Here is a 25,037-nt window from a genome sequence, read left to right as displayed (position 1 = left end):
ATGGGCGACTGAATTTTAGAATATAGCTCGTATAAGAATAGGAAAACCAACAGGTTTCATCTGATTCACCAAGAGATCCAATAATACAATATGGGTACCATATTCTAATATCGGACCATGTAGCTAATGTGACTAAGCAGCCTTGAAGAGCTATCCCATGTAGCCGGTCATTAATAAGCGGAAATTTGAATCGACGCATCTCAGTAACACGCCTAGTATATGTCATCTATGTCCAGATCAATTGGATTGAGATTTTGGTTGACTATTCTCTCATACATTGGATTAAGAAAGACCTGGAATTTCTCTCATACATTGGATTATTCTCTCATAGGAAATGAGATCCAGCTAGAGAAATAGCCGAATACAAGGATTGAACTAGATCGGTTTAAGTAAAACCGAGCCTGCATCAGCTAAGCCATGTAGATTGGATCTAAGTGTATAGCAGACTGGAGCAGTTGGCTGCAACCTCTACGAAATTGTAGCATCTTAAATTGGGGTCCAACTAGAAGCCAAGGGGGTGATCCTAAGGTCAGCACCAATGATGCACCCTTCTAGGAAGGACAGGCCTTCCCCTGGGAGGGAGTGTAATTTCGTCTCCCAGACGATAGACTAATGGCATTGGGTGGTGGAGGGATCATATTGAGTGAGTGTGGTAACTCAAAGGGCCCAATTGAAAAAGGGGTTTGAGTGCAAATCAAATCAGAGAGTATGTACCCGTAACTTTCAGAAAAAAAAAAAAAAGAAAAGAAAAGAAAAGACAGGACATTAATTGGCCCTTCGAAATTGATCTTATGAATCCTGCAACACCGCAACAGGTCTGTCTCAAATGCCTCAAGGGTATAGTGCAAATGAGTGGGTATCAATGCCTGCCAGCCCTATAATCTCATGAAAGTAACTTTTCTCTGGAAAAACTCACAACATTAAAATTGTTGCGTTATATTTGCTTCAGAAATCCAAAGACAATATATGCCAAATAAATATAACACTACAGATTCCTTGTTTCTATTTAATCTACTTCAATGCTAAATATAAGTGTCTTTTCTATTTCTTGTAGGGCTGAAAATATGGATTGAATCATACATTGACATCATATTCAGTTTTAGTTGACAAAATAAGTATAGATGAAGAAACCAACTAGATACTAAAATTCATATCCATATTTATTTTAAACAAACACATACAGATTAAATATTAATAATACAGATAAATCAAATAGTTAAATTTTATGAACCAAATCTAGGACATCACAACATGGAAAGAAAATTAAGCCAGACAATAAAATTATTACCTATGCTTCTTTAGAGTTCACAAGAGCTGTATAAAAATAAAAATGGTTATAAACCAAACCAGATATTTGTATGCATACTGAATAATTTTCTATCCATATTCAAATCTATTTTTTTTTTGTGGATATGGATATTAGTAGGATGCTCAAATTTGTAATCATATTCGATAAATTTGAAAACTGAAACTGGATAATGTTTGATCCATTGTCGACTAATTTCACAATAGCAAACGTGCGGCTTAACAAAAATGCCATATTTACCGAACACGAAGATTGGTACACGGGAGCACAAGGTCACATTTATGTTAGCACCAAAACACATCATTAAACACCTTAGACTTTTAACTCAATGACACATAAAACGAACCAACAAGCTGAAGGACTTCTATAATATGCATTTATTAGGAATCTCTATAAGAGAGTCTACTCACATCGGAGTCCCTAATTATAGGAGCTCTGTGTATATTATTCCTGCCTGATGAATGGTGAGGAGCTCAGTTCTGTGGTGCTATAAAATGAGTCCTCTGGATAGTAGTTTTCATCCTTCTCATCCTCCCACCTAAGCACCTCCCTTATGTACTTGAAGCCTTCATCCACCGATGGACGGTCCTGAGCCCGTGCTTGCCACACAAATAGCTTTCGCTTCGTGAGGGAATAGTAGAGGTCCTTGAACTTCATAGCAATATAGAAGTAAGCCTGGTGTGCCAATGACTGCTTGTTGTGGTGAGTTCTCACAGGGCAGAAGTCGTTGAACCACTCACATGCAGATAATGCCACACGGTTTATCTTCTCCTCGAAGAGGTCATACTTGTTGAGCACAAGAACGAATGGTGTGTCACAGAAGCACGTTTGCCTGGTGCAAACTCCAGAGAATCAACTTTTACTGGCAATTTTATAACTCAGAACCTCTAAACTATATGCAAAGTATTAGATACAACACTCAATGAATGACTTATGGGAAAACCTAGTGTTGTCTAATTTTAATTAAACAAAATATGTAGAAATTTTTTCTTATTACCACCAAAGGTAGAGTTCCCACTTTTATCAATAGAAACTCATACTTTATTAACAAATAAATCAAATAAAAGTACATCATAAAATGAATTTAGTACTAATATCTGAACTATTTAGAGAGTCAAAAAAATTACCTGACTGTGGCCTCGAAGAGCTCCTTGCTTTGCATCACCTTATTCTGGAGGGGCTTATTGTTGCCACTTGCAGGGGCCACTAACTGGTCATAATCGCTGAGAGCCAAACAGAATATTACCACATGCACATCCTCAAACATTTCCACCCACTTGCAGCCCTCATTCATCCCCTTGGCGCTCACCCTAATCAACTGGTATCTGGAGGCAAGAATAATCAGAAAAATATGAGAACTAAATATGAGAGCTGGGGGCGGCGTGGGTGGGACAGCTAAGGAAGATCTGAGATTATAAAAAGAACAGGATTAATGAGGTTTGATGCATGTAAGCGTGCATGAATAATTGCCATTCTATCCAGGCCAGGCTTCTGCTTGCATACCTCTGTCATATACGAAAAACCATTAACAGTCTCCACAGCACTGTAGATTAAGTAGGCCATTTGACTAGATACTAAGTTAGCATAATAATAATTCTTTTTTCCTAGGAATGCACAACGATCATTGTTTAATAGTAATGCTATGTAAATAGGAGTACTAATATCCGGATTCTGTTTTTTTTTTTTTTTTTCAAGCTTCTTTATTTTCATGGAGACCAAATTAAAACTTGATGGACATTTTGAAAGCTTCCACTAACATCAGGTAGCCCTAAATGGTGGGTTAACACAGATTCAGGAAGTCATCTCCAAATAGTTGGGACAGTTCTTGATTGTTGTGTGCAGACAAAGAACTGCAAATCAAAATATATCATGACTTTGTACATGATAGTCATGCAAAAGTCTGGAACTTTAACAAAGTGTAGCAACTAACTTTACTGCATATTTTCTTCTAATTGCTATACCTAGCCAAAAATTATCTTTCAGATTCAAATTTTCTTCAACTAGTATTGGAAGCTTTATTATAAAAATCAAGATATATAATCAAGGTGGATGAAACTTCGAAAAGTTAGGTTGTATAAAATATCTGTTGGCAATTGTTTTCAAGAAATCAAATAGAAACAATAATAATACAACAACTTGTTGGATCATGCCAGGTCGTTCATCCATCTGAAAAAAAAAAATGTTAATTAATGGTAATACTTTATTAATGCATAAAGGGCTTAAGAATACATGTAGAAGCTCGGAAAAGACACATATCTATTTGGAAAATACATATAAGTGCAATTCATGAGACCGAACTTAATCAATCAATTGATAAGATAAGATTTGCAAATTTTCCAGATAAAGGAAGAGAAAAGAAATGATTGTAAACAAGTATTTATATTTTATAGTATTATCTATCACATGTAACAACTACTACAAAAGGTTTATTTGTATCTCATATTGAGCTAATCAGTGTTAAGAAAACCATTTTTACATCATAAATTTACAGAAAGAGGGCACGTAAATTTATCATGTCACATTCAACTCCTTAAACAAGCTTTTTTTCTTTAATTTTTTAAAGATCAGCATGGACTCTAATTCGTAACCACCACCACCCTTAGGCCGAATCCTATGCCCCCAGATAGACCATGCTAGAGCTGATGAAACCAAGGGATTGCTAATCAGGGGTTGAAGTGGGTCGATAACAAATTGGAATCAAACCTTTGTCCTCTAGCCCGAGGGGCAAGAGGTAATACTGTCAGAGCAAGTGCTCAGTAGTACTCTAATAAGTTCATAGAATGCACATGAGAACAATGTTACAGATTTATATGCTATTGATTTATAGCTGAGTGTAGCAAATATTTTAAATTGACATGGCAAATTAATTAAGGGTGGCCAAGAAATTAAAAATATGAAATATAAGAAATGTGAACTTAAGGTCATACCATTCATTTGATAAAGACATGATGGAGCCATTTCAACTGAGGCAGATTAGTTACTTAGAACTATTGGGAATTTTACTATTATAGTTGTCATGCAATAGGGGCCATTGCTTGGTTCAATGGCAAAAGATTGGGCTGATAAGCACAATGGTGGGGGTTCAAGTCTTAAGGCAGCCACTTTGTGTAAAATAATGCTAAAGGTTAGGTCTGACCCCATTCCGCCACTTCTAGGACAAAAGATTACTGGGAACAGAACTGGGTATGGATGATAGTTGTAGTGCAAATATCTATCTTAACAAGAGCACTCATAACTCAGCCCTTTGCTTTAAAAGTTCGGAATAAATGAAGTAGATCATCATGTTCACATTGTCAAGATTTCAATTCCAACATTTATTAGAAAAGGGCAGCCCAATGCATGAGGCTCCCACCTTTGCAAGATATGGAAAGGGTTAGATGTATGCAGCTTTACTCCTGCATGTGGAGAGGCTGTTTTTGTGCTTTGAACCCATAACCTCTAGATCATAATAGAGCAGCCTTACCATTACACCAAGGATCATGCTATTTGGTTCCAAATTTAATAGGAAATCTTAACATGCACAAAGTTAAATAACTCGAGATAAAAGTTGGTGTTAGCTTTAAGGCCATCTATCCATAAGTATATTTTTATTACCATGATGTGCTGCTAAATGATTGGTTAGCATCCCAAGATCAAAAAATGGACCTTTTACACATTTTTTATCAAATTTTCTTCAAGAAACCATGAATCATGGTGGTACTTAGTGAGAGGACTTCCTTAAGTTCAATGTAGCTTATCACTGATAAGCTATGATCCTTTATGTTTCACATTGTGATAAACTTTTACTTGGGCTGACTGGAACTTTTCGGTTATTTTCTTTTCCTTGAAATTCTTTTCTTTAGCTTTTATGTAGCATTATAACCTCTGTGTAATACTTCTGGGCAACTTTTGCTAGCGACGACTAGACATTGTTGAAGATAAACACTGCTTGATAGAGCAATAGAGCATGAAATGACAATTAAAAGTGGCCTCTTTCTTTAAGGTAGTTAGTTGTATAAAACATGAATTAAAACCAAAGGTAAGAAGAAAATTACTTTGTAAGTAGTTGAGAGTGAGCATCAGGATTGTCAATGTATGGCTCTGACATTGGGCTACGGTCCTCCAATGAGAATTCGATGAAAGCCAAACCATTCCCTTGGGTTACTCCTTCTGCACATAATATATCCTTTTCTGAAGGTTCATATTCATTGCTTGACACCTCGATTGCCTGCAAGAAAAATGGTTTTTCATAAAAATCTGAGTCTTTGGATGATTTATGGAAAATTCAGAAAAAATGCAATAGATTCTCTAACTCAATTTTTAATCGGCATCGCCTTTGTTGTGGGGTTGTAACAGCATGATGGGGAGTCTAATAGAATCAAAAGTAAAGGATTAACAATAAGGTATTTAAAACTTCGCAAATCAACCTCACCTATCTACTCTCGAAAGCCTCTCATCTTTTTTGGAACTCTTCCCCATTTGGGAAATATGAAAAATCTAATTTCATCCTGTTTGGAATTTTCCCTATTTAAATCTGAAAAATCTAATGTCCAAAGTATTTGGTTTTTTTATGGGATGGAGTTGGTGTCAGGAAAAGGAAAGCCATATGGAAATATGGATCATGTGAATACATGTCCATAGGAGGCATTTTACAATATTTTACAAGAACATCCCTTTTGTCTTCACTAGTTGCATTTGCATTTGCCATCGAAGGTAGTTATCAATGAATAGTTATAGTTGATGAATACAACTTAACCAAGCCTTAGTTCCAAATTACCTGGGGTTGGCTATATAAATCCTCTTCCTCCATTCCGCCCTATTTAGGGACACACGTTTTGAAAGATATAAAGATATCAAGTCTTTCCTTACTACTTAATCCCATATGAATTTCAGCTTACCTCTACCCTTTTTCCTTTTATATGTATCAAATACTCCATACTGATGCATCCCTCGACCTATGTTGTCTATGTCCAAACCATCTAAGTTCTCATTTTCACAGTTTATCCTCAATTGGTGTTAGCTCTACCTTTTAAGATGTGATTTCAATTCTTATTCTATCTTTGCTAATATTACCACATATCTATCTCAATATTCTCATTTCGATAATACTCATCTTCTACACATTTTGTTTCCTAATCGCCCAAATTTCCATACTATAATGTAGAGCTAGTCATATAACTAGCCTGCAAAATTTTCTCTTCAACTTGGTAGGTATCCTATCACATGATATACTAGTTGCATTTCTCCATTTTATCTAGCCTATCTTAATTCTATAGATAACATCCTCTCCAATCTTTCCTTGTGAATAATCGTTTTTAAATATTGAAAATAATCACTCGTAAAAATGATATGATTCTGAATTTTTAGTCCACTTTCATCTCTATTTCTAATCCTACTAAAACTATATTTTGTGTTCTCCATTTTGGCCCTACTTAACCTAAAATCTTGGATTCTAATCCGTTTCTCCATAATTCCAGCTTACGATAAACCCTCCCTCCTCTCAACCTTAGTATCATCTATCTAGACTATATCATTCACAAATAGCATGCACCAAGGAATATCTTCTTGAATACGGCTAGTAAGCTCTTCTATAACTAGCACAAAAAGGTAAGAACTAATAGTAGATTCTTGATATTAACCTGTTGTGATTACAAACTAACTAGATTAGCACTAGTGGTTCTCACACTAGTACTCACACCATTGTATATCCACATTAATATATCTAACAGAAATTATTTTCTTTTCACCCACCATAAGACCTATCTTTTTCACGCACCATAAGACTTCTCCAGGGACTCCATCATATGTTTTCTCTAAATCAATAAAAACCATATGAAGATCTTATATCTTTTCTCTACATTTCTTCATTTAACCTCTAAAGGAGAAAAATAGCTTTCATAGCCGAGCTTTCTACCATAAAACAAAATTGGTTCTTTGATATTTTTCGTATCAGATCTCAATCAATGCTCAATTACACTTTCCCAAAGTTTCATTGTATGACTCATGAGTTTAATATCATAATAGTTAGAACAATTTTAAATATTGCCTTCACTTATAAATCATGCTATAGTTCTCTTTCTCTATTCATCAGGCTTCTTCATCTTTAAAGCCTTATTAGATAAATTAGTCAACCAAGTTACTCACAAATCACCAAAACACTTCCAAACCACAATAGGGATTCCATCAATTCCAAACGCTTTTTTGTTTAATTTGGTCTTTTTTAATCCCAGATATACTCTTAGCGGAACTAGCAGGGCATCCTAAATTTTTAACAGGACTTTGACTGAATAGCTTATCAAAATAACTTCTCTATCTTTCTTTGATCTCGCCCTTCTTGACCAAAACATGTTGATTTTCATCTTTGATGCATTTGATCTGAGTCAAGTCTTTAGTTTTTGTTTTACAATCTTATATATATATATATATATATATTTTTATTATTATTATTTTATTTTTATTTTTTTATCTTTCTTCTTGTCTTGGTTTCTAACTTGAAATGTAATGCTTCATATACTTAGAACATAGTCTCTCATACCACCTTCTTGACTTCCTACTTAGCCACCTTTTTTAGCTCTCACATGCTTCTCTATTCCCACATTTAGGTAGTTGTCTATAGCACTCTCTTTTACTTCAAGTGAACTTTCTTATTCTCCTATCAAGTTTCCTCACTAGATGACCTTTTTCCTTTTGATTCTGTAGCCACTTTTTTTATAATGTTAACCATTTCTTCCCCAATGGTACTGATTTTCCACATGGGCGCCTTAAGCAATGTACAAATCTCCTCCAATTTACTGATCATAATCACTATAGAAAGGACATTAAAACATTTTTGACTACATGCCTAAGCATCCAAATAGAGGCGATGGATCAGATCATCAGAAAAACCAAGGCAGGATAATTTTGTAGCATTTCATTATTTGTCAGAGAACTTATAATCTAAAATACCTGGTCAATTAAAAACTCAGATACTATTATTGAGTAAATTCCCATAGCAAGCTACCATTCTTTTGTATAAACCCTATCAATCTTCCCTCTTATAGACACAACCCTCTGTACCTCTCCATAACCCTTGACTCCACCATTTGATTCAACTTCATTGATGGTTGTGCAATCCATCTCCCATGTGGATAAAAGCCCTTACTTCCTTATGCATGTACCCCTAACATCTTTTAGTTTAAGACAACCATGATTGATGAAGGTAACTGGAAGTCTGGAGTAGAGAATCAAGCATTTACCTCCTTGTCAAGAAGCCAATCTAGAGGAAGGATAAAATATGGTTAAATGACTATTTCTGGAAAGACTGGAGAAAGGAATGGGTGAAAAGTGGTAGATAGTAAAAGCATTTAACTTAAAGCATAGCTTTCTTGTCAATAATTTAAATATCCTTATTTTTTTTATTGGTTCAACCAACCAATTAGAGAGTCATATTAGGATAATTTGGAAACCAATAGTATTTCATCAGGATAAAATAAATGTTTTTAGACACTTATCATTGTTGCTTAATGATCATTCTTTTGATTGACTGGCCTATTAGAATATTCAAGAAGTAAAGAAAGTGAGGTACTAAGGAATACACAGAACATGTGATAAAAATGGCTACAACAATCATGAGATTGCCAAAACTACCCCTATTAATAGTAAATCACTTGAAAAAGAGGATCATTGTTCAAAAACTCTTCTGGTTCAACCCTGATGAAAGCATCCACTGTAGAGAGAACCCCACTATGAATATGATGAAGTAGATAAGTAAAATGGATGTAGAAATGAAAAGCTTATTTGGCAAGGTCATCCAATCTCCATAGGTATTATACATCAGTCTAAAGTTATCAAATCTCTAAGGTTCATGTTAATATTACCATAATGTCCAGATCACATTAGAATGACAGCAAGCTCTTGCTCTGAAGTTCTCCTAGATGATTGTAAAGGTTTTAAGTAGAGAATGAGATCAACTCCCAGTATAAGCCAAGTTTGTCAGACAAACTTGGACCCGTATACCATATGTTATCCTGCAGTGCTGCAGCTACTTTCGAGAAACATACAAAATTGTGCACTTCACACTTTGCTTTATATCACAACACCTAATGACAGGTTTGAAAAATGTCATATCAAATTACTTGAAAAAGGTATAAGATTTGAAGCATAATTAAGGAATACCCTGCTTAGGAAGTACTCAGCAACCACTGGAAGAAAATGAAGCTCATTTCTTCTCTTATATGTCTCCTGGATGGCAGGATCCTTCCACATCTCGTCTACCAATGGAGCATACTCACGTGTTGCAGCAGGGAAAAAAGCATCTAAATCTCCCATTGCTATGATGTCTAAAAGCCAATCAGAGAACTGCTTTAACCTTGCATTGATGGAGTAAACACAATGAGTTGACCCACTTGCATCATCACCATTATTTTCACCTGATACTCCAACCAAAACATTTGTCACACTCACCAACATTTTCACCTTATACAATGCAGTAAGTGGACAGGGACAAGATAAAGTCCAAAAAAAAAAAATGATATAAATATAACAAGATGTGCAATATAATCAACATGCTTGTTTGGTTATTCTGAATACCAAGAAATTCAAAAAAATGTCCTAACTCAATATTTATATAAAGACAAGTATTATTTGTCGGTGAAAGCTTTAGGTCCATTTATGTAGGATGTAGTAAACAACACCTATATGATGGTCTCAACCAAAAAACCTTATCCGACTAAAATAACGTCAGGAATGTGGATCAAGGTATACCTCATCGAAGTCAGAAAACATTTTATGACCAGATCTTCAGCTAGCATCAGCCATTTGATTTGGCATCAATTTCCTAGCCGAAGCAACTTTTTTTTTTGGTAAGAGAAGATCTCTCATAAATCCTAGAAGGTCAAATGTTAAGCATGGTGGCTTAACTTATTGGTTATTGATTTCTAGCTCATGAAATTGGTGACATGGTCTAATATTTTTCCAAAGATCACCTACCAATATTGGCAAGCTTTATGTAATAAATCATGACGCTGTAATTTCACCCGCATTTAATTCATACATCTAGATATAAGATGGTTAATATATTGTTCGATTAAGTCAGATGCTCAAAATAGGCATCTTGTTAAGCCAAGCAAGTCAGCTCTTGACCATTAATCATGATAACATGGCATAAAAACAATAAAAAGTATGTGTTTGCACTGCAAGCACTATAACTGCAGTGTACCTCCCAGCGAATCATCAATTGGAATTGCACACATATGTAATTTTTTAAAACATACATACCAAATTGTCATAATTCTCTTAGTATATTTGATAGGAATATAGAGAAGCATATCCTTACTAACAGACAGTTTTAGGTGCCACAAAGAAAACCACCTTATTAAGGCAACCACTAAAGCAAGCTTGTCAAAGCATCATTATGGGAAAATATGGAGCACGATCATATTTAGATTACTAAGAACCAGAATAGCAGGAATTTACCTTCTGTTGGACATGAATCAAATGAGCCTGTTGCCTTCAACTTAGACAAAGCTTCTTCCTCAAAACGTTCTCGTCCTTCAAGCAAAATGCTTAAATACTTGTACATATTGCTCTGGATCATGAGTTTAATATTGTCTAGTTCTTCTTGAGTAAACTTATTTCCATACAAGAACTTGGCCTGTAAAGCCCAAAGCCATTATATGAACACAGGCATTAAACTTCAATAAATGCCACAAAATTATTAAGACTATAGCTAAATTCTGAAAATAGTAAGAATGATGCAAAACATAATACATCTGAAATAACAAGTAATATAATAGAGTGATAGAATACTAGAAAGCTATGAGTGATTCATTAGATCCATTTGACAATAAGCAAAAACAGCCCTCAAAAGGAATGTAAAGAGAAAAAAATAAATATGCCATTTACAAAATAGTTGCTAGAAACAAATGCACAATCAGCGGTGTTTCAAGAATTATAAACAACATAATAAACTATCTCTGCTGCAAATGTTTCTCAGGGCATGTTTGGTTGGGGGGCATTGGGCTCTAAAATGAGAATGGTAATGAGCAAAGTTCACCATCTCGGTATCCAGATCCCATATTGGTACCATCCTATTACAATGTCAGTACATGGTACGGTATGAGATGGTAAAACATATCGAGTGTTGGTATGGTACAAGACTACATATCTGTTTGGTACCGTATAGTACATGATACAGTACAAGATAGTGCAACATATTGAGTGTTGGTGTCGTACGAGACTATGTATCGGTTTTGTACTGATATGGTATGGTATGCCTGATACAGTACAATATCGATTGGTATGGCAAATCTTAATGAATGACTCCTATTCCCGCTATTTGGCTGGAAGGAGCCCCATTCTCATTCTGATTCTAGGGGGAATGGGAATGCCCCAATCCCTCAAATTCCAATCCGAACTCTACCCAAGTATTCAAATCCCATTCCGATTCCAACTCTAATTCTAGTCAAGAACCAAATGCGTTGGAAAATATGGCCATTTTGATTTCCATTTCAATTCTAATTTCGTGTCCAATTGCGATTATGAACCAAATGCACCCTCAATATAATCAAGAAAAAGTATGTGTGAGTTAAGGTACCGCACTGTAAAAGATAAGACTCCTACATGCATCTTATAACTATACTCTCCATGCAAATACTTGGAGACCAAATAACCTAGTGTGGAACCGCTTAAAATGTGCATGCTCTGGGGACACCAGCCATAGAACTTGTACTGAAAATAGAATGGATCATTTAGATCTTTTATGGGCAGTATATTCTGTTTATGAGCCAGTCATATAATTGGCATATTACTGATTAAAATGTTAAACTGATGTCTTGCATCACTTAGAGATCACTACAATTGTAGAAATGCAATGCTAATGATGTAAAATCCACCAAGGATTCCATTGAAACTATAAAAAAAAAAATATCATCTGGTGCAGAAGAGGCAGACTGTGGAAAGAAAGAGAAAAGGCCTGAATGATGTCTTGAATAAAAGGTAACTGATGTCTCTTGTTTTGGCAGAAATATGGGGGGAAAATGCTGTGTGAATGAGTCTTAGTGGTGGTGATGGTGCAGAAGAAGAAGAATATAGAATTGGACACCTAGTGGTAGTTACACATTAAATCTGTGTAGAATCTAATTCAAACTCCATATGGCATTCACAAGGCTTGAGCTCTCCTTCAAAGTGAAAGCAGGAAGAACTTTGTTGGCCCCTTTATAATGTTGCATTGAAGAACCCTGAGAATTGTCATCTTGCAAAAGGACAGGTCCCATGTCAAAGGAATTGATCAATGCAGTAAATGACAAAAAAGTATGGAAAACAGAATAGTAATAAAAACCACTTAATAAAAATCAAGTACAATTTAGAACATAACTGACTGGGCTAGCCATTAAGCTACATGAGAGTAATATATCCCAAAGCAATGATGAGTTACAACAAACAAATCCAAGCAGCACATGGGGAAGTATACCAGTAGTGGTGTTCCAAAATACCACATACTACAAGACACGGTTTATTTAGCAGATCCGTATAGCATTCAAGTCTTTTAAATTATAACTTCCCAAGAAAATCGATTTACCAACTCATTACTAGGCATCAAGGAATTACGTCAAAGTAACATGATCTCACCTGTTTAAATATGGTGCTCGTCCCAGATCCCTGTGGTCCAAGAAGTAAAAGCTTCTGAATTCTTTTCCGCTCCAAGTAGTCAGTTCTGGCTGAATAAGGAGCCTCATCCCTAGGTCCACTTGACGTTGCATGAGGCACGGGCAGTGAAAACAAGGAACATGCCAGTCGTGTGAATTTCTGTCTAGCAGAGAAGATGTGCATGATACTTAGAGCAAATCCCAAAAATCTATTTTCAATAAGGAAAATAAATTGGATTCAGTAATACATATAAGTGAAAAAAATAATGATCTTTGGTTGCAGTATATACCGATCCCCAAATTTTTCCTTTGATGTTGTTTTGGCCTTCCTCCTCGTAACGGCCATCATCATAGACCCAGAAATGTGTATCACGTGGGCACTGCACATTTGCGATCTGCAAACATAAAATGAAGTTCTAGAAATTTAGTGAACTAAAAATTACAACAGGGGATATAACCTCACCATATATGATTATACAAATGATTCTAAGAGAATCTGTTGACAGAAGAAAACACATGCACAACTGGAATTCTGATATAGATAACCAAAATTCACTTTCATACTCCAGTTGCATGGGGAGAGTGACCACTTCTTTTTGTACTTTTCAGTCCTGCCCTACCTATGTTCATAAATTCTCTTAATTACAATTTATATAAAAACTTAATCATTCATTCTTAATTTTATTCAGATATGCAGGACACGTCCATGATGACATCATAATCTTACTTTCTCTGTTTTTCATAGTGAGTTTATAGTGCAGATCACAAAAAAGAGTTTTTCATAGTGAGTTTATAGTGCAGATTACAAAAAAGAAAGATATCACTAGTCCGCATGTCCACCTCTTTCATGATCTTTCAAAAGAAGCAAGAAAAAAAACGAAAACTAAGTAATGTGGAAACAAATACAAACAAGAACTTTCACAGAGGAGAGGAACTAAAGAAAAGTGTTCTTTTAAAAAAACAAAACAAAACAAAACACTTATCAAAACTTACCTTGAGCATCCTCAACTCGACTTTTGTAATTTCCCTTCCATTTATATACACTTTGGTATTGCCATTGCTTGCATTGGACTGAAGCTTTCCTATGAAGTTTAAATTTGAGCTAACGATTCTATCCGGTTTCTCTCCCTCCTATCAAAAGAAGAAAGAGCAGGCCATGGATCAGCAGTTCTTGAGCCAAAAAGGAACGAGTCCTCTGAGCTTCCAACAAAGGCAAATATATCAGATTGTTAGCACTTACCTTTCCCCAAAGACCCGATTCCTTGTCATACCAATATCTCCCAGGCTTCAATTTCTGAGGAGGTAATGGGCAACTAAGCAACTCTGCCATCTCATCTGGCCGGAGTGGATATCCATTCACAATAAGCTGCTCCGGCCGGAGCTGATTCGCTGGACATTCCTTCTCAGATTTCAAGATTTGCCTGACTTCCAGAGGACTGAGCAACCGCGACAACATCCTTGAACTCTTTCCTAATTTTGACCGCTTCCACTCATCGATTGGCTGGCCTATGCAGCTGACACATTTACGCCCTTCTGGCATTGATCCCATTGCTCTGAGCACACAATAGCTGCAATATCTTGCATCACAAACCAGGCAAGACTCCTTAGTCTCCCACTTCCGCTTCCCACATCTATAGCACACCCTTTTTCTCTTCTCCTTTCTGGACACCCCAACATACTGAGGATAAGCCGATACCTCCTCATAAAGCTCCTTACTTTCTGATTTCTCGACATTTTCGAATGTGACCACAGACACTCTCTTTGCCTCACTTGCCAACTGCTTGGTCTGTCTAGTTGGAACACTATGAGTGGAGCCGGCAGACTCCGACTGCGAACCATCATCAGAAAACTCCTGATTCTGCAAGACAGACACCACAGACTCCAAGCTCTCTGATGCCTGGGGGCATTGAGAGTGCGGATCAGTGCAGCGGGCAATCCGAGAGACAGGCAAAGGTATAGGGTCAACCACGAGGAGCACGGCGCCGTTCACCGACCTATGGGAGTTTCCGACTGGCTCAGCTGTCGGGATTGCCGAGGAGCTCATCTCGAGAGGATCGACCCTCGGGAGCTCATAGGACACCGGCGGGCCATCATACTCGATGGCGATCGAGTAGTCAAGATTGGTCGGCGCCTCAGGGATGGGGGTCCCTGGAGGCAATCTTCTTCTCAACATCTCCTGCCAGCTATCCTTCTCCAATGCCGCCTCCATCAGAGATTTCTTAAGCTAATGCAATCGAATCTCAGGCTCTCACTCACTATTCTACCACAAATTAGATGAAAGTACTGCTTTCAAACCCCACAAGATCCTATCTTCACGGTTTAAATCAGCAACTTTGGCAGCTATAACCTCAAATACATGGAAAGGGGTGGAAAAGTCCAACATTTTGATGCTTTCAGAAAATCTGAAGCCTTTCTTGCACGAAATTAGGCTCCAGAATCAGTCCAAAAGGTCTTACAAGAGGAGGAGAAGGCGAAAACCAACTCAAAAATCAAATCTTTTCGCCACTCAGGAGGAATTCAGCACTGGAAATCGAAAACCCAGGGAGGAAAGGCGGCGATACAATACCTTCCAACCGAGAAAAACAAAGGAGACACCTTTTTTGACGCTTTGGAGGTTGAAGAAATCGGCAGCTCTTCGTTGCGGGCGCTGAAATTTCCTCGATCCGGACAAAGATGTGGGGGTCAAAACCCTAGAACAGGAGAAATGGTTACAGGGGAAGAATTAAAAATAAATAGAATGAGAGAATTCGGGGAGGGAAGGAGGGAAGGAATCAAAGAAGGAACGCTCCGTTGATTGAAAAATGCCTGCTGTGCAGAGCAACACAGTGAATCCAAGTCGGATGGTGGTCCCCGGTCCCCAGTCCCCCAGTGGAGGGAACCGGCTTAGGACGCAGCATGAAGCGACCGGAACAAGCACCCCGGATCCTTCTGTGCACTGTGCAGCATGCCAACATCTCGAACTTTTGTGGAGGAAAAAAAAAAAAAGGAAAGGCGGAACCAAAAGCCTGGCCTTTTTTTTTTTATCAGATTTTAATACATAATTTTTGATTATTCCAATCCTGCACATACATAGATTAATATAATTAGTTTGTAAAAACAAATACAAACCCATGACTCGTTTTGAGCATGTAAAAGTTGTTGGGGGATACCGACCGACCCCACTCATGCCGACTCATCATCGGGCTTACATGACCAGCGTCCGACTCTGCCGACCGACCGACGGCTGCCGACCGATCAAGGATACATCGGTCGGGCGGACCTTCTTCTCTCTTTTGATCGGCTGCACTATGGAGTCCGACGTCCGACTTTGGCAACGCGTCCGACTGACTGTCGGAGGGGCCCCGAGTTTCCACCCGACGTCCCTCAACCAGCCGCCGACCTATAGTCGATCGGCTCCCCCAGATGCCGTACGGCTGCCAGAAACTGTCAGCCCCGACAACGGCATGCGGCACTGCCGCCTAAGGGCATTATCCCACCTAAGGCATGGGTCAACCCTAGCGATTTGATAGCCCCACGGTGATTTGACAGCCTCACGGCGATTTGACACCCTCACGGCGACTCTGACGGTCCTCAGTGAGTTGACAATTCTCCAATTGTCCGCGCCATTAATGATGGCGCCATACCATGCTCCACTATATATATCGGGGAAGGCAACAGTGCTAGAGGTCGATTCGAAACCCCCTGAACCCCTCCTCTCTCTCTCTCGTTGAGCTCCTTATTTTCTTTTCACTGTTGCCTAGTCTCCTCTCTGACTTGACCGTCGGAGGGTCCTCGCCGGAGCCACCTCCGGTCAGTGTGGACTTTCTTTTGCAAGTGCTCGTTCTCGGCGACCAGGCGACGAGGGGATTGGCCACAATAGATTGGCACGCCAGGTAGGGGCACGCAATGACAAGTTAGTGCTTCATTGACAGCACCAGGGATTGCGACCCCCACGGAACTTGAAACATCTTCCAAGATGACAAAGACAAGAGCTCAGCGATCGAGGGTCACTGGATCGGCGAGGCGCTCTTCCCGTCGGGAAGAGGCCTCTCTTCCACCCTCCATGGCGGAACTTAGCTCTCCGCACCCCGCGGTGACCATGGAGGCGCAAATCACAGCGATCGTGCGGCAGATGACCGTGCTGACAGACGCGGTCAAAAGCCTTCAGCAACAACCGGTCCGACTGCCGCCTTCACCTGTCGGGCAACCGACGGCACGTCCGATGCCCTCCAGGAGCAGCCGTCGATGCACGCATCGGTCTCCATCGCCTCCGCAAGAGCACCTGCCACAGCGCTCCTACCGAGAGGAGGAGGGGCGGCCGCGGTGCGACACCCATCGGTCTCGACGGCCTTCTCCCTCCCAGCTGGAACGAGCAAGGAAGGAGAAGCGACCACGAACGCCGTCCGCCTCTCTCTCGGACTCCTCCGGAGACTCCACTCCTGGGGTCTCCCAGCACCGACGGATCGACGACTACGAATGCAGGTTCGAAGAAATCGACCGTCGGCTTGCCCAGTTGCAGGTGGACGGGCAGAAGTCTTCAAACGACGTCGACTTCCAGACCGCCCAATCTCTCTCCCGACTCATCCTCGACGAACCGATCCCCAGTTGGTTCAAGATGCCGCACGTGGAGCCCTACGACGGCTCCACCGACCCAATCGACCACTTGGAGAGCTATAAAGCTCTCATGACGATCCAAGGGGCAACCGACGCTTTTCTTTGCATCGGCTTCCCCGCTACACTCCGCAAAGCTGTCAGGGCCTGGTACTCCGATCTTCGATCGGAAAGTATCCACTCCTTTGGGCAGCTCGAGCACTTTTTCGTGGCCCACTTCAGCACCAGTCGGAAGCCGCCACGAACCTCGGACAGCCTTTTTTCTCTTAAACAGGGAGAAAATGAGACGCTCTGATACTTCGTGATGCGATTCAATGCGGCCACGCTTGAGGTTCGGGACCTCAACGAAGACATGGCCATCTCGACCATGAAGCACGGGCTGAGGGCATCCCGATTTACCTACAGCCTGGACAAGACCCTCCCCCGGACGTATGCCGAACTATTGGAGCGCACGTACAAGTACATGCGCGCGGATGAAGGAGCCTCCGACCGGCGCTTGACCGAGTTCAAGGGCCCGAAGGAAAAGCGAAGGAAGGGTCAGGACCCTGCCGTGCCCAGCAGGCCCCCGACCGACAGTCGGGTCTCACCCCCACAGCGGAACCAGAGGTCGCCCCGACGGCGGAGCCCAAGGCCGACACGCCCCAGGTACAACTCCTACACTCCTCTCTCTGCTCCTCGTGCGCAGATTTTGATGGAGATCGAAGGGGAAGAGTACCTGCGACGGCCTCCGCCTCTGAAGGCAAAGGGCCTCGACCGACGGAAGTACTGCCGATTCCACCGGGGCCACGGCCATAATACCGAGCAATGCATCCAGCTCAAGGATGAGATCGAAGCTCTCATCCACCAGGGATATCTCGATAAATTTCGGAGGAATCTGCCGACTCAACCCATTGCCGACCGACGACCCCAGCCGACTGAAGAAGCGACGACTAATCAACCTACGACCGGGGTCATCAATATGATTTCCAAACGACTGGGCCCAGGGACGTCTGCTGGAGGGGAGCCGACGAAGAAGCCGCGCCCGGACGACACAATTACTTTTACAGAAGAAGATGTTCGGGGCATCCAAACTCCCCACGACGACGCTGTTGTTGTCTCGGCAACAATAGCGAACTATGATGTAAAAAGAATTTTTGTAGATAATGGAAGTTCAACGAACGTTTTGTTTTACTCGACCTTTTCCCGGATGCGACTATCGACCAACCGACTCAAGAGGGTCTCTACACCCTTGATAGGCTTTGCTGGAGACGCTGTCACGACGGAAGGAGAAGTTACTTTGCCCATGACGGTTGGCACCGAACCACGACAGAGCATAGTCCATTTGACTTTTGCGGTCGTCCAAGTGTCTTCGGCTTACAACGCCATACTTGGAAGGCCCGGACTAAACACCCTCAGGGCGATAGTTTCGACGTATCATCTCCTGCTTCGATTTCTGACCAAAAATAGAGTTGGGGAGATGCGCGGAGACCAACAACTCGCTCGCCGATGCTTCCAGATCTCCACTCAAGGCGAGGAGTTGAAGGGCTCCCTGACGATCGACAAGCTAGACCAACGGGAGGAGGAAGAACGGGGTAAACCGGCCGAACGGCTCATTCCCATCTTGATAGCGGAGAACCCCGACCGAAAGGTATGGGTTGGGTCTCAACTACCCGACCCAGAACGACGACAGTTGGCGGAGTTGCTGAAGGCCAACGCCGACATATTCGCTTGGTCGGCAGCGGATATGTCGGGCATCCCCTCGGAGACAATAACGCATCGACTCAACATCGACCCAACGATGAGGCCGGTGAGGCAGAAGAAAAGGTCTTTTGCTCCTGAAAGACAGAAGGCCATCGACGAAGAAGTGGACAAGCTACTCGAGGCAGGCTTCATCAAAGAAACTACATATCCCGATTGGCTCGCCAATGTCGTCATAGTGAAGAAAGCCAACGGGAAGTGGAGGATTTGCATCGACTACACTGACTTGAATCGGGCCTGTCCGAAAGACAGCTTTTCACTTCCAAAAATCGATCAGTTGGCGGATGCGACGTCCGGATTTCGACTGCTTAGCTTCATGGACGCCTTCGTCGGGTACAACCAGATCCGGATGGTGCCTGAAGATGAGGAGCACATTGCCTTCGTGACCCCCAAGGGCCTCTACTGCTACAGAGTGATGCCCTTTGGACTGAAGAACGCTGGAGCTACCTACCAACGACTTAAGGTCTTCAAAGACTAGATCGGGCACAATATGGAGGTATATGTGGATGACATGCTGGTAAAAAGTGCGCAGGCTGCAGATCATGTTCGAGATCTCAAAGAAGCTTTTCACACTCTACGACAATATCGAATGAAGTTGAATCCGACTAAGTGCGCTTTTGGAGTAACCTCGGAGAAGTTTCTCGGGTTCCTCGTTTCACAACGAGGAATCGAGGCCAACCCCGAGAAAATCAAAGCAATCATCGACATGCGCCACCCGAACACCAAGAAGGAGGTCCAGCAGCTGAATAAAAAAATCATCGCCCTCAGTCGGTTCATCTCTCGGTCAGCTGAAAGATGCCTCCCATTCTTCAAGACCCTGAGGCAGGTGAAGGGTTTCTCTTGGTCGGACGAGTGCCGACGGGCCTTCGAGGATTTGAAGGAGTACCTGGCTTCTCCGCCGCTGCTTGTGAAGCCAGAGGTTGGGGAGACGCTGTACCTCTATTTGGCCACTTCCTCCGAGGTGGTTAGTTCGGTGCTCATCCGAAAGAACGAGAGCCAAATTCATCAACCTATATACTATACCAGCAAAGTGTTCCACGATGCTGAAGCTCGATACTCGGAGACAGAAAAGATGATTTTCGCCCTGACCGTCTCCACACAATGACTCCACCCATACTTCCAGGCGCATGCCATTGTGGTCCTCACCAACCAGCCTCTGAGGGTGATATTGTACCGACCCGACACATCGGGATGACTGGCGAAGTGGGTGATGAAGCTCAGCGAGTTCGACATACAGTACCGACCGAGACCTGCCTTAAAGGCCCAGGTCCGGCTGACTTCATCGCAGAGTGCCCGACGACCGACCAAGGATCGGAAGGCGAGAACCCCTGAGGAGCTGCGGTCTCTGAGCTTGACCTTGGGTCCACCTAGGTACTGCACATCGACGGAGCTTCAAACGCTCAGGGGAGCGGGGCCGGGTTCCTGCTCACCAATTCGGAAGGGGTAGTCACTGAGTACGCTCTCCGATTCGACTTCAAAGCCTCCAATAATCAGGCCGAGTATGAAGCGCTCCTCGCCGGCTTGAGGATGATGAAGGAACTTGGGATCGATAGCCTCCGGGTATTCTTCGATTCTCAGCTAATCGTGGGGCAGGTCAAAGGTGAATTCGAGGCACGAGATCCAACTATGGCAAAGTATCTCCAGAAAGTGAAGGATCTTGTGGCACGCCTCGGATATTTTGAGATCTCCCATATCTCCAGGTCGGAGAACGCCTAGGCCGACGCACTCTCCAGACTGGTGACTTCAGCTTACGACGCTTTGGGCCGGACGCTCGTGGAGAATCTCGAGCAGTCGAGCATAGACAAGGTCGATGAGGTGCTACAACTGACGGCCGAACCAAGCTGGATGGATCCGATTGTTTGGTACCTGACCGACGGGATCAGTCCTGAAGATCCCGCGGAGGCCAGGCGGCTCCGATGGTCGGCCTCCCAATATGTGATAATGGATGGCCGACTCTACAAAAGGTCGTTCTCCCTTCCCTTGCTCAGGTACTTGGGACCGACCGATGCAGACTACGCACTCAAAGAAGTGCAGGAAGGGATCTGCGGGAGTCACTTGGGGGGCAAATCCATGGCCTATAGGTCCTGCGGCAGGGTTACTACTGGCCCACCATGAGGAAGGATGCGGCTGAGCTGGTTCGAAAGTGTGAACCATGCCAAAAGTACGCCAACGTACAACACCAGCCAGCCAGCCAAATCGCTCCTATTGTCGCCCCATGGCCCTTCGCCCAGTGGGGGGTCGACTTTCTCGGTCCTTTCCCTCCGGCATCTGGCCAAAGAAAGTTCATAGTCGTCGTCATCGACTACTTGACCAAGTGGGTGGAGGCCGAGCCCCTGGCGTAGATTACCGAGCGAAAGATGGAGGACTTCATCCAGAAGTCCATCATCTTCAGGTTCGAATTGCCACATACCATTATCACCGACAATGGGCGACAGTTCGACAATCAGGACTTCAGAGACTTCTGTGCGAGGTTTCACATCACGCACCGACTGACTTCGATCGGGCACCCACAGTCCAACGATGAAGTCGAGGTGACCAACCGGACCATACTACACGGGCTCAAAACCCGACTGAATGAAGCCAAAGGCCTCTGGGTCGAAGAGTTGAACTCCGTCCTGTGGGCTTACCGAACGACCCCCCGTGTGCCAACTGGAGAGTCACCATTCAGTTTGGCCTATGGGACGGAGGCAATGATACCGCTCGAGATCGGGCTGCCATCAACTAGGGTCGAGCAGTATCAAGAGCCGAACAACTCCGAGTGCCGGAGAGCCGACCTAGACCTCCTCCCCGAGCTTTGGAGCGAGGCTCAACTTCGCATGGCTTCTTACCGACAGAAAGTAGCCCGATATTACAACGCCAAGGTCAAGCCAAAACTTTTCAGGCCTGGGGATCTAGTCCTAAGAAAGGCAGAAGTCTCGAAGCCCCTAGACCAAGGGAAGCTAGCTCCGAATTGGGAAGGGCCCTACATGGTAGCAGACACCTACGGGCCGAGGGCTTAAGGACTGGAGACCCTGGAAGGAAACCCCATTCCCCGGACCTGGAACGCCGACAACCTAAAGTTGTATCACCAATGAACTTTGTACCTGTTCACTCGGAATACAAGTTCAGCTTCAAATTTTGGAGTCTGGAATCTCGACTCTTCGACTATTGGTCGGCGCTCGCCAAGGAGTACGAGGCCCTATGTCCCGACTCGGACTTAACGTCCTGCTCGGAACCGACGATCCGATCGCCGACGATGCACCGGATGCTTACAAGGGCCGATGCATCCATGACCACGGGAGTCACACTCCTTCTACGGTCGAACTTATGGGCCAAACGATCGACTAACTCGCCGACTCAGCCCCGACCAAGAAAGGCAAAACGTCGATGCGACCGCTGTCGCATTCGCGACTTACCGACCGAGCTACGGCCGGTCGAAGGATATTCGGCTTACCACCATCTATCGCACGACGCGACCACTGTCACGTTCATGACTCACTGACCGCACTACGGTCGGTCGAAGGATATTCGGCTTACCACCATCTATCACGCGGTGCGACGTAAGTACCCGACATAAGGGTATCGGGATCCAACTTATCATCGCTTCCCCGACTAAACACACCGGACGCCATTCGACTGAACGCGTCGAAAGATATCCGACTGTCGAGTCTTGCCCGGTGGTCGGTCGGCTTTCGACTCGACGAATCCGCCCGACTCACAACCGAGCGACGGACGTCCGACTTAAAGCCTTCGATCGTCGGATTACACGACGGTCGGGAGGCTGGTCCAAAGTCGGGATTTGCTATGCCTTCGTGGCGGCACGCATTGTCGAACGTCCTAACTAATCTATCGGGCTAGCGACTTATGTGATCAAAAGCATTCCACGACACATGAAAGAAGAAGAGACATACAAAGGAGAAAAGTTCAAGTCCAAAAGACTTTGACTTTGATTTCATTGAAGTTCAGTCAAGTTTACAAAACTGGACCGAAGCCCGAATACAAGTATGACAAGCAGAAGTAAAGAAAAAATGAAAAACTGACTAGTCCTCAGAGTCGGCCTCTTCCACTGGATGACGGCTAGGGACGGTCGACGAACCCACTCGGGCTTCAGAAGTCGGGGCCGCTTGACCTTCGGTGGCTTGCTCCATGTCTGCTTCGGCTTCCGCCCTGGTGGTGAGACCTCCTGGTGATGGGTCGGCCGTCTCCTCCGTAGCTGGGGCCTCCGGCTCTGGCAGAACGATGCTGCCGAGGTCAAGCTCCGGGTACAAGCTTCGAACGGCTTCCCGAGCATCCTCGTACCCCACTCGGTACGAGAGGAAGCCGCTCTCCAGAAGTTCCTCCCGGTACTCTTTCGAGTCGCGGAAGTCTTCTATGGCCCGACCCATGGCCTCCTTCGTCGACTCCGCTTTCGCCCTCGCGATGTCTGCATCGGCCTGGGCGACGGACAGACCTTCTTCGGCCTTAGCGAGGTTCCCGAGACTTACTCGGAGCTGCTCGCGTTCGGCCTTCAGCTCCTTGGCGAAGCTGTCCCTCTCGTGCCGAAGCCGACGGATGGTTCGGGACTTCTTCTTGACGTCGTCCTGAGTCGACTGCAGCTCGGACTTTGAAGTCGCCAAGGCGCCCGTGAGTCAGGAGACCTCCTCTGTGAGTCGGGAGACCTCCCCCTCAAGTCGGCCCTCCCGGTCGATTGACTGTTGCAGCTGGTCCACCAGAATGACCCTGTCGGCTTCAGCAGCCGTGATCTTGTCTCTCCAGGCCGCGCACAGATCATCGAATTTTCGATATCCGGCCTTTAGCTCGGATATGTTGTAAACCAGCTGCACAAAACAAGACCGACCGTCAGAAGACCGAACTCACAGAAACAATAATGAAAACAAAGAAGAGAGAAACTCACCCGGATCATCATCGGGTAAAATGAAGACAGCATATCGGAGATCCACTGGTTCTTCATAGCCTCAATGTCAGCCGGGAGAAGGAGCGCTTGGCACAGCTTTCTGGCCAAGTCATGGTTGACCAGGCCTGACGCACCTTCGGGGAGTGGGAAGTCGGTCGACCCCCCACTACGAGCCGACCTTCCTTCGTCGCCGGACGTCATGGGGGCCTTCCCTCGGCTGGACACCCAGGCCCTGATGTCGGAGGTTGACGGCAAGCTTGAGCTCGACCGAGTTTCCCCCGAAGGTGCGGCAGCAGCAGGTGCAGGTTGCTCGGGCTCGCGCACCTCCTCCCGATCCTCCTCTGCCGACTGAGTAGCCGGTGCATCGTCGGCCGCCCTTCTCTCGGGCGAGGCTGCGCCCTCGCCCGACGATCCCTCGGATGGAACTTCGACAAGCACCGTCGGCGCCGATAGTGCGATGACGGGCTCTGCCTCTGACCCAGTCGGCTTGCCCGACAGAGCTACTTGGGGCCTCTTGGGAGGCCGTGACGGCCCGGCCCCTTGTGCCGGCCTCTTCCGTACGGCGTACTGCCATACGTCGGCTGCCGTCAGTCTCGACCTCGGTGGCATATCTGCAAACGATGACACACGGTTAGCATTATAAAAGAAAGGAAAGAAGGAAGGACAAGGAAGACAGAAAACCGACCTAAGCGAGGGACCGGGCTGAGACCGACGTCATACAGTGCCTGCTCGGTGACGAGCTCCCTCTGCTTCGGCACCAAAATATCTTTCAGACGGTGGAAGTCTTTCCGGTCCTCGGCTTCCACCCGACTGTTCTCGTTCGGTTGGGTTCGGGGATTCTCCCAACGGGCAGGGAACCCCCAAGGGATGGAAGAGGAAACAAAGAAGAATTGGTTCTTCCATCCATTGATTGACGATGGAAGACCGG

At 43.8% G+C, this 25,037-nt stretch overlaps 1 protein-coding gene across 1 annotated transcript; it reads right to left on the bottom strand.

Annotated features, from left to right (window-relative positions):
* Window positions 1-1,428: 1,428 nt before the first annotated feature.
* On the bottom strand, window positions 1,429-15,598 carry LOC105060649 (extra-large guanine nucleotide-binding protein 3). Its single transcript, XM_010944439.4, has 9 exons — window positions 14,150-15,598; window positions 13,903-14,040; window positions 13,200-13,304; window positions 12,893-13,069; window positions 10,739-10,916; window positions 9,440-9,693; window positions 5,341-5,513; window positions 2,434-2,631; window positions 1,429-2,138 (listed from the first exon to the last, which is right to left on the bottom strand). Exons 1-9 carry the CDS (start codon window positions 15,116-15,118, stop codon window positions 1,751-1,753), a joined length of 2,580 nt encoding a protein of 859 aa, XP_010942741.1. The 5' UTR covers window positions 15,119-15,598; the 3' UTR covers window positions 1,429-1,750.
* Between the last annotated feature and the right edge of the window lie 9,439 nt (window positions 15,599-25,037).

Source organism: Elaeis guineensis, chromosome 16 (genome assembly GCF_000442705.2).
Source record: "Elaeis guineensis isolate ETL-2024a chromosome 16, EG11, whole genome shotgun sequence".
Classification (NCBI taxonomy): Eukaryota; Viridiplantae; Streptophyta; class Magnoliopsida; order Arecales; family Arecaceae; genus Elaeis; species Elaeis guineensis.
The sequence above is the reverse complement of the archived record's forward strand: the minus strand, read 5'-3'. Positions and strand labels throughout refer to the sequence as shown.

Coding starts and splice junctions, on each gene's coding strand:
- LOC105060649 (XM_010944439.4), bottom strand. CDS start 15,118: ATGGAGGCGGCATTGGAGAAGGATAGCTGGCAGGAGATGTTGAGAAGA. Junction 5,514..9,439: donor CTGAGTACTTCCTAAGCAGG/GTATTCCTTAAT, acceptor TTTTTCTTGCAG/GCAATCGAGGTGTCAAGCAA. Junction 2,139..2,433: donor CTCTTCGAGGCCACAGTCAG/GTAATTTTTTTG, acceptor AGTTTGCACCAG/GCAAACGTGCTTCTGTGACA.